Below are 9,869 nucleotides of genomic sequence, written 5' to 3' on the forward strand. Positions count from 1 at the left end.
CCAAGCCCCTGTCCCAGTCGCTGCCTGCCCTAGTGAGGCTCCGCCGACTCCAGGACACTGCTCTGCTCCCCGGGCCTGACACCATGTGCCTCCTCACTCCCCGAGGTGATGCGGGGGAGGGAGCAGTGTCCCGGAGCCAGTGGAGCCTCACTCGGGGCAGACAGCAGCTCCTCCCCAAGGTGTGGCAAGGCAGGGATGGAGGCTGGGGCGGGGGGCTGGCGCAGGCTCGGCTGGCTCTGGGGAAGTGCTACGCTCCCTGGCCCTGATATGGGGGAGTGGAGCACTTCCCTGGAGCCGGTGGAGCCCACGCCAGGCTCCTGCCCCCACCTCTCCTGGGGCCTGGCCTTGCAAAGGCTGTGCAAGGCCACACTTTTAGTTGTGCGCGGCTGTGCACACGCACCTGAGAGGGAATCTTGCTGTGGAGTGGAACAACACTATCAGTTCTGATGCATTACAAAACACTTAAGCTGGGAGGAGTCTACATGTTTGATAAGCACCCCTTGTTTCAGGGGCACCTGGCTAAACCCCTAGGGACAGAAGTAGGGCTGGAAGCCATGTCCAGCAGAGATCCCTTGAACTTTTACTATGCATTTTCTACTTCAGGAACAACTTTGTGTTCTGAAAAAAAGTATTTTATCTAACCAAGGGCATAGAGTAGGTTGTTTAGGCTGGGGGAGATCGCTTGTTGCTTAGTTGTTTATAATTGCTGGCCTCGCTAGAGGAAAAGCTGTATCAACAAAGTTCCGGAGCTGGAAGGGGGGTTACTTGGGGGGGAGCTTGAAGGGGGGTTACTTGCTGGGCTTGCTACACATTTCATCACATCAGCAAGTTTAACCTGTTACGTAGCTATATAAGGCAGACGCCCACTGGGGTGGGGGTGCTTGCTTTGTGAACGATTGCCAAGCGCCACTTTCTGCGCAGGAAATAAAGGTTAAGTTGGATCCTTCACCCCTGTGTGTTTATTGGCACAAGCGCACGGGGCACAAACTCACTGTCCTTTGGGGACACCATGTTGGTACTGTATTATACTCTGCATGTTAGTACTGTACTGTACTAAAGGATTTCAAATTAGAAGCACCTCAAAGTGGAGTGGGATTTGAAGCACTTTGCAAGTAAATCTGTCCATATCCTCAGTTGTGCTAAGCAAAAGCTCTATGCCACCTTTGAGCTTCCTGTGATACTGGGGATAGCCAGGAGTTGAACAAGACCAAGGTAGCCAAGACACATTGCACCACAACCTTGCTGCCTTCTTTCTCTCTCCTACCCACTCCTCACCTCAGCAGGCTGTCTGGACAGAAATACCCCTTTCCTCAGAATTCCCGATTACCCCAGATAGCACCTTAAACACTTGAACAGCACATAGAAGCTCTTACCAAACTGAATTATCCTTATATGGTGACCCCATTTCATATATTGGCATTCTTTAAATAGCTGGGAGAGTATTTTAGTGGAAACCAGATAGCAACTAAGGAAAAAATGTTATATGGTAGCATACATCTGCACCTTTCAAAAAGTCAAATTTTAGAAAGTCGAGGAGTCATTTAAGGAATTCATTCAGTCCTCTTCCGCCTATATTTTATCACTTATTGTCATCACGTCTGATTTACACTACCCACCCATCCCTGGCAATACCCACTAAAATTTGAAAACAACATATGCAAAGGTTGAGAGACCAAATTACTACAAAGCTATACAGTGTTTTCCAGTCAAAGGAAATAAATGCTATGACACTAACATGGATTGCAACATTGCACACAATTAAAAAACCTCTCTCCATACATACCTAATTACCTATGTTAGTTGCTGTGTGATATAATTAAATAATGATTGAATAATATGCCAAACTATAAAAGAGAGGGGAAAGAATCAGTTCATGTTGAACCAAAAGAGAAATATTTCTGGTTTGTTTGTTTGGTGGGGTTTTTTGTTTTGTTTCATTTTGGGGTTTTTTTGGGGTAACTGAAATGTTTTGTTTTGGATGATCCTGAACATTTCTTTCTAGCCAAACCAAAATGCTTGTTTTGCATTATGAACCCCTTCTTACTAATTTCTTATTTAAAAAAAAACTTGGCTTTTAAACAAAGCCAATGTAATTTCAAAGTTACAGGATTTCTTAGGGTGATATCTTTTATTGGACCAACTATATAGTTGGGACAGAGTTAGGCAAGCTTTAGAAGGCAAGACTTGAGGAAGAATGTCTTGCATTTGAAAGCTTGCCTAACTATCCCAACTACATAGCTGGTCCACTAAAAGATATCACCCCACCCTAAGAAATCCTTGTTTCTCATACAATTTCTGGACCATCATGGCTATACCATCACTCTTACACTACAATCTCCAAGTGAAACATTGTAAAGTGTCTTTTTTAACATGTTGAACTGAAATATTTTGTCAGTTCTACAATGAAGCATTTACTTTTAAAAATCATGAACTAATGGAATGTTTTTCAACATTTACCCCATTTTAAAATCAAAACTACCATATTTACTTGACTATAAGATGATCCTGATTATAAGACAACTCCCTAATAATTGGATTCTATATATAGAAAATTCATATGTTTGTTATAACTTTCAGGTATAGAATATAATTATTGGAGGTTTGTCTTAAATTTGTCAACCTCCCACTGCTAAAGCAGGCAAAATAAATCTGGGGAGTCAGGTAGTCCTTTTGCTCCCCCAAATTCTTTTCCCTGTACTTCTTTCTCCTCCCCCTTACTGTTAGACACTACTCTCCCTGAGCACAAGGAAGTGAGGAATAAATTTGAAAAAACTGACCTTGAAAAAAACATAACTTCAGCAATTTTCATATACTAACCATAAATTTAGTTCACCCAGAAATTATGCATTTACCTTTTTTTGAAACTACTGCAAGTTTTAGCATGGGTACTCAATAATGCATTTTTAAATAGCACTTTAACACTCACTTAATGAGAGTACAAACCGTGCATGATATTAGTTTGAAGCTGAAAGGTTCATTTTTATCCTATGGTTCACTGGGCTGGGCCCTACTAGAGTCAACAGGATTTCAAGCCATGGTGACTCAGTATGTGTGTGTACTTCAAATCCCCCCAACAAAGTTGCCATGTGCTAATTATTCCCCACTTATGACTGGAACCAGCTGTTCTTGTCATGAGTTCTGGGATCCTCCAAAAGTGGATTTGCAGATGAGACATAGGGCAACCTGGTCTAGCTGCACTTCATGGAGGATGGGGCCACACTAGTCATATCTGATAGACTGAGAGAGGGGCTGACAGAGGGATTCTGGGTAAACTTTTTGGGTCCCCATTTGGTGATGTTTGCCAGACATTTAAGGCTGGTGAAGAAACAGGAATCATTGGAAATGGGAAAGGCACAACTTAGCTGTAGGAGTGAAGAGGAAGTCAAAATGTATGCAGTGTAGTGGCTTACCATGACTTAAAAAGAGTTGATGCTGAGGGGGACTGTGCTTAATGGGTACTGCCATATGTTTTACTCAGATGGATTCCACTAATCTATACTTGTGGTAAGTACTATTTTATAGTCATGCTCAGTGTTGATTGCATTTAATCTACTTAGTTGGTTTCTATTATTGAGCACATGCTGTTCTTAGCAGCAGTTCAAAGATAAACAGTGTATTTAATGTAGTTTCCTTGTATGCAAATGTAACATGAGGGACTTTTCCACCCATGTTGGTTGAGGACAAAAAATTGTCTTCTAATTGAGTAAATATGGTATGCATAAAGTGAGCTTCGGGTCACAAAAAATTATTCATTTCTGACTTAACTAATCTATAACAGGTTGGGGACTGACTAGCTAAGCAACAGCTCTGCAGAAAAGAGCCTAGGGGTTACAGTGGACAGTAAGCTGAATATGAGCCAGCAGTGTGTCCTTGTTGCCAAGAAGGTTAAAAACATACTGGGCTGCATTGGTAGAAGTGTTGCCAGCAGATTGAGGGAAGTGATTATTCCCCTCTATTCAGCACTGGTGAGGCCACATCTGGAGTACTGTGTCCAGTTTTGGACCCCCCCACTACAGAAAGGATGTGGACAAGTTGGAAAAAGTCTAGTGGAAGACAATGAAAATGGTGATGGGGCTGGGACACATGATTTATGAGGAAATGATGAGGGAACTGGGCTTATTCAGTCTGGAGAAGAAAAGACTGGGAGGGGATTTAATAGCAACCTTCAACCACCTATTCTCAGTGGTGGCAAATAACAGAACAAAGAGCAATGATCTCAAGTTGCAGCAAGGGAAGTTTAGGTTAGATATTCAGAAAAAATTTCTCACAAGAAGGAAAGTAAAGCGCTGGAACAGGTTACCCAGGGAGGTTGTGGACTCTCCATCCTTGGAGGTTTTCAAGATCCGGCTAAACAAAGCCTTAACTGGGATGATCTAGTTAAGGATGGTTCTGCTTCGAGCAGGAGATTGGACTAGATAACCTCCTGCGGTTCCTTCCAACCCTAATTTTCTATGATTCTATAAGGTGTATCTCTACCCTATTTTTATTACATATACATGCCAGCAAGGGCTGTACAATGACACAACCTATACCAATATATATACAACACCCTTCATACATCAACATTATGTACCATTGAACTGGTCCATTGGCTGATTTCTTGGGCTTCATCCGTTGTAAATGAGATGTAAATTCAACAGCTTGAATCCAGCAGCATAATTCAGCATAGAAAACAAAGGGTCAACTTAAGGTTTGGTGGGTGGTTGCAGGTAAATGAGAGGAAGTTGAATAATGTTTTCTACAGCTGGGGAGAATATACAGGAAATGTTAAAGGTGAATTTCCAGACTTCCTAGCATGTAGGATATTATGAAGCTACACAATGTTTTTAAAATAAATGTACTATTGGGTTATTTTGGTGACTATATAGCCTCTATTGAAATATATTTTCCTCTTAATTATTTTAAGGTCATTTTTGTTTGTAGTTTTGTTTTAATCTTTGGATTTTAGTTCTTTCTGATCAGGAAGAAAACATTGTAAAAACCCATAATCCATAAACTTAATTATGGTATATATGTGACAGAAATGATTTTCCTTTCTCACACATTCAGTTTATAGCCATATAACACCACAGGGTCTGATTTGCATTTAATTAAAGTCCTTGTATATGGTAAATTGAGAATTGAACCCTACTGACTATAACTTATACCAGGGTAAAAGAGCAGAATTAAATCCAGACTACTGGTGAAATTCCTTTTCATGACATTTTCAAAAGAGTGCAAAAACTCTACAAGCATTTATACATGTACTCCTGGAGTGTGTGTGTCGAGAAGAGGGTCACTTTAATTAGAGCAGCTTCAAGACCTGCTCTAATTAAAGTGCCCAGAGCGTCACATGTATCAGCATCCCCACACTGAAAAATGGTGGTGGGGGCACTTTAACTAAAGCTTGGGGAATAAGCTTTACTTAAAGTGCCCCCACCGCCATTTTTCAGTGCAGGGACACTGATACATGTGATGCTGGAGTCTGCTGGAGGGCGGTAATGCCCATGATCCAGCAGACTCAATTATTTGTGTCTGCTCTGGCACCCTGTAATAACAGTGCATCGGAGCAATCTCCAAATGTCTACAGGCACCCTAAATGAACTTAGGTGCCTGTGTGTGAAGTGGACTACATTTAGTCCACTTCAAAATAGTTCCAAATGCAACACCTGCATTTGAATTTTCTTGTTCATTTTTATTATTTTGCTATTTAAAAAGAAATCCTTCCTGTGTTACTGTATGAAACACCCAAATAAAAGGGGACACTGGTTTTGCATGAAGTACTGTCAAGTGCACAAAGGAAAGAAAGGGCAAAAGTATTTTCCCTTTCTATTCAAGTCAGCCCAGCAGTTACTTTTTAAAAAGTGGATTAAAACAATTTAGATAGGAGCATAATATTTTTGTTGAGAGTAACTCTTTATATAATGGGAAAAAGGGACATCTTTTGCTATCTTTCCTGCATTCACACTGTAAATAGTGTCAGTCAGATTAATAGGATTATTTAAAGGGGTAAGGCCCTACCTATTCTGTGCATAAAAGTATCAGCAACTGACCCAAAGATAACCATAAAAAATGTTTTAAAGGGATAATAATTAACTGCACAATGAAGTATTTGTTTTACTGCCAAATTATAGTTTAATTTCATTCTACATAGATACCATGTACCATGATCCCAAGACCATAATCTTTAGACCATAAGAAAACGGAAGTACTGTACATCTCTCTAATGAAGTGAAAATCAATAGAAATGTCTCTAAAAAGTGAAAAGCTAACCGTCGTTATATTGGCAAAACTAGAACCTTAAAGAAAAAAAAAAAGTTATGGACGAGTGTACACCTTCAGCACTGTTAGCTTCTCATGACTTCAGGCCCATTTCATTTGCAGCTGAATAAAAAAAAATCAGAGAGAAAGCTAATTAATTTTATCCAATATGTGACAAGAACACAGTTTAGAGCCTAGTATCATTAGTGGTTGTAAGACACACAAATAAGGGTGACACAACATTTAATTCATTACGGTATGATTAAATGCCCAACAATTATATATAATAAAAAATGTTGATACATACATATCAAAGAATATAAATAGTTAAAATATTAACTATAAGCTGAATATATTTAAAGAAAAACAATGAGTGGAGTTGGGGAGGGGAACTACAGACATCTTCATAGTACCAGAAGCTACAGATTTTTTAAAAAAGCATTGCTCCATTTCAGCAAACAGTTACCACTGCACTCTTGAGACTAAGATTTGCAAGTTAAAGTGACTTATCCAAAACATCACCAAAAGAGTAAACACCAATCCCCCTCCCCCCCTTTTTTAGAGAGAAAATGATTTTGTATGATATTGTTGCTGAGAGGAGAACTAAACTGTGACACGGCCAAAAAGCATGAATTATCTACCATTTTAAAGGCCCTGTGCTCACCACGTTCAAATACCAGATGTCAAATTTAAGAGGGTCTCATGCAAAATCCAGCTACAACAACTCATCACAAAATGTTTTAAAATGCTGAAAGGTTAGACATTTTTTCCCTAAGTAACTGACAGATTGCCATCTCTGAATGAGATAGAAACAAACATTTAAAATTGAAGGTGTATATTTTCCAACTCATACACTAAAAATAGCTGCTGATTTTTCTATTACCTTCTAGCTCACACTTACGTTCAGCATGGAATATCCCATAAAGCTACAGTGGAGGGCAGTGAATGAAAGCCTGATCATCTGTCTAGCTAGATTAACACCAGAGCTAATACTGTTACCTTTCCATAGTTGTTTAATGGGAAATAAATACTAATCACAAAACAAATTCCTATTATGAAGCAACAGCATCCTTCTGATGTACAATATATATACTTTTATATATATATATATATGTATATGTATACTGAATATAATTCCAGTAATGCCATCATGACAATGTGTTGTGGTCTTTTGTTGTAAGGAAACTGACCTAATTATCTGTAACATGCAAAGCTTGGAAGAACCAGAAATTCACAGTAAGTTGTACAATTTGTATGGGTGTCTTCTGCCATCCTAAAGTTAACCAGCATACTCAAGACAGTTGCTTAGTTTGCCTATATGTTTAACAAAAGCTACAGTTCTGTATACTGTACATTCGTTGTAGAACTCCGTCTCTTGGTGCTACCAGCAGGAGGGATCAAGTTACCGACTTTCCAACCAAGTAAACATTCTAGGGTCAAGGTAAGACTCCTGCAAACAATTGTTCTTAGCTTGAAGCACAGCAGGTCAAGATTTGATACAATTCTGTATTTCCAGAAGCTCTCGTGCTAGCGCATTTTGTAGTCATTAGATACTGACGTTTCACACAGCTGTCCTTTGAAATCCAAGTCTACTGTGAAATCCAGGTCACGCTGTAATGAAAATTTAGACATAACAGGTAACTAGATAGGTCAGCGTATGAATTCAGTTAACTTTATTCCACCTAAGAGAGAGTGTAGACTCATCAGGAGATGCACACAGTGGGAATTTGTTTTGCTTTCATTGAAGTAGCAGAATGAATGTGGCCCAATATAATTTATGGTATAATCTACAACTGTGTCATCTTTGCATATGCTTCTTAGATACCTCTTCATGGGTGGTGTTTACACACAGGAATTTACTGAAATAGCCATTCCAGAAGAATTGGTCTAGTTATTTCAGGCAAAGTCCCCTGCTGATACTTGTATTATACAATACGAGTGACTGTGCAGGGAGCTATTCCAGAATAGCTGTTTTTCTAAATTTTCAAGTGTAGATAAGCCCTTATTTATTATTCATTTTAACTTTTGAGGTTAGTTTCCTAATGAGGAAAGTTTGTGTCTTCCCAGCCATAGAATATGAAGTTCTCTGTCCACAAGCTTTAAAAAGGGTCTGAAGTTTTATAATCATTGAGCGCTCGTAACTCCTACTAACGCAAAGAACAGTTAAAAGTGCTGAACGCTTCTGATAATCAATCCATTCTTCAGGTGCCTAAATTTTAGTGTAATTGACTGTTAGGCTGACATTTCCATTTCTTTCCATCATGAAGGTGCAGTGTCATAATCTAAATGCATATGCTGACGCAGTTCTGTTATCCTAGCTTTGAGGAAACTTATCTAATGATACAGTGCACAATGGTAGCAATTAAGTAGGTAGCATGCCCTTTTTCCATTGATCTTACTGAGAGGTATGAACTTCAGACCTTAATGGGATCATTTGAATGCCAATATTACTGAAGCACATATTATTTCTTCCTCCTTCCCCATCCCCAGCCATACTATTTTTTTTATATGTTGCAAGAAAGAAAGAAATTGCAGTAATCTAAAATATAACTATGTTAAGGATGAACTCTTAAAACTCACAAAGTTGGAGAACAGAAAAGTTATGATTCCAACAGCTATGACAAAAAAGTCACTGTAGTATAGATATGGAATATTTACTAGTTTGGCTTTTCTCCTTGAGGAACTTGTTAGAATTTATTTTCCCACTTGGAATATTTTATTTTATTTTATTTTATTTTCTGAAAATTCAAACCCCAAAATATTTCAGTTCAGAAATGCTGCTGTGATGACCGCTGAATTATTGTTTGGGTGCTTCGTGTTCCTCTATGAGGAGGGCTCTCTACTTAGATGACCTCTGTCATGATGCACCATGTTCTTCCTTCATAGTGAAGGGAAGCAGTTGCCTCCTGAGAATCCATGACTGGTGGCAATGTTGTTTGTCTCAAATTCAGCCTCTAAGGAGGATGGGATCCTAACAAAATGGAACTATAAGCACCATGGCATGTTATCCAAATCAAAATATTTAATTTTTCAGCTAGAATATTTCATTTTGAGGAGTTAGGGGAGCTTTTTTTTTTCAACCAAATACTTTCTTTTGGAAAAAATGGCTCTGACAAAAAGTTTTTAACAGCCCCAAGGCAGGGCTAACTCAAAGCCCACTGAATTCCATGGGAGCTTTTCCACTGCTTTTTATGGTTTTGTCTTGGTCCCTACAGGGCATATCAAAGAGGCTCAGCATCTACAACTGGGGTAAGACTCCCTAAAAAAAAGACAATTGTGATTGTCTCTGAGGAAGAACATGAGAATCTATTTTTTGAAAGCCTAGCAATTTTGTTAATTGTCTAAATAGGATGTAAATTATCTCTGAAGATGTAATCACTTATCTGGGAGCTGATATGGGAGCTGTAGTGCTGTACAGCTGCAGAGTTCTTTTGAAATCTGACCTCAAATATGCAACTGAAGTATTTATTCCTGATTGCCCCCTATTGAGGTGGATGCACATTTTATCTCTGATTTCAATCATGGCAAAACAAATGGCTTTCCTGCATTTGTCACAAAATGTGAGCTATAAAGAGTGCAGGTTTTGCAGGACATCTGGCTTAATGCAGTAGCTGGAACACTTACTCTTT

The 9,869-nt window shown here is 39.1% G+C and overlaps 2 protein-coding genes across 2 annotated transcripts in view; one reads left to right on the top strand and one right to left on the bottom strand.

Annotated features, from left to right (window-relative positions):
* The window catches only part of CRACR2A (calcium release activated channel regulator 2A), a 121,869-nt gene extending 114,169 nt beyond the window's left edge, over nt 1-7,700 (top strand). Inside the window, exon 16 of the mRNA XM_025209109.1 lies at nt 7,605-7,700. Coding sequence (XP_025064894.1) covers nt 7,605-7,685 — 81 coding nt within the window. The 3' untranslated portion in view covers nt 7,686-7,700. The remainder of the gene's footprint in view (nt 1-7,604) is intronic.
* A 46-nt stretch (nt 7,701-7,746) lies between these two features.
* Nucleotides 7,747-9,869, bottom strand: part of PRMT8 (protein arginine methyltransferase 8) — a 62,226-nt gene continuing 60,103 nt past the window's right edge. Inside the window, exon 11 of the mRNA XM_025209107.1 lies at nt 7,747-7,851. Coding sequence (XP_025064892.1) covers nt 7,768-7,851 — 84 coding nt within the window. The 3' untranslated portion in view covers nt 7,747-7,767. The remainder of the gene's footprint in view (nt 7,852-9,869) is intronic.

This window comes from Alligator sinensis, unplaced genomic scaffold, assembly GCF_000455745.1.
Source record: "Alligator sinensis unplaced genomic scaffold, ASM45574v1 scaffold177_1, whole genome shotgun sequence".
NCBI lineage: Eukaryota > Metazoa > Chordata > Crocodylia > Alligatoridae > Alligator > Alligator sinensis.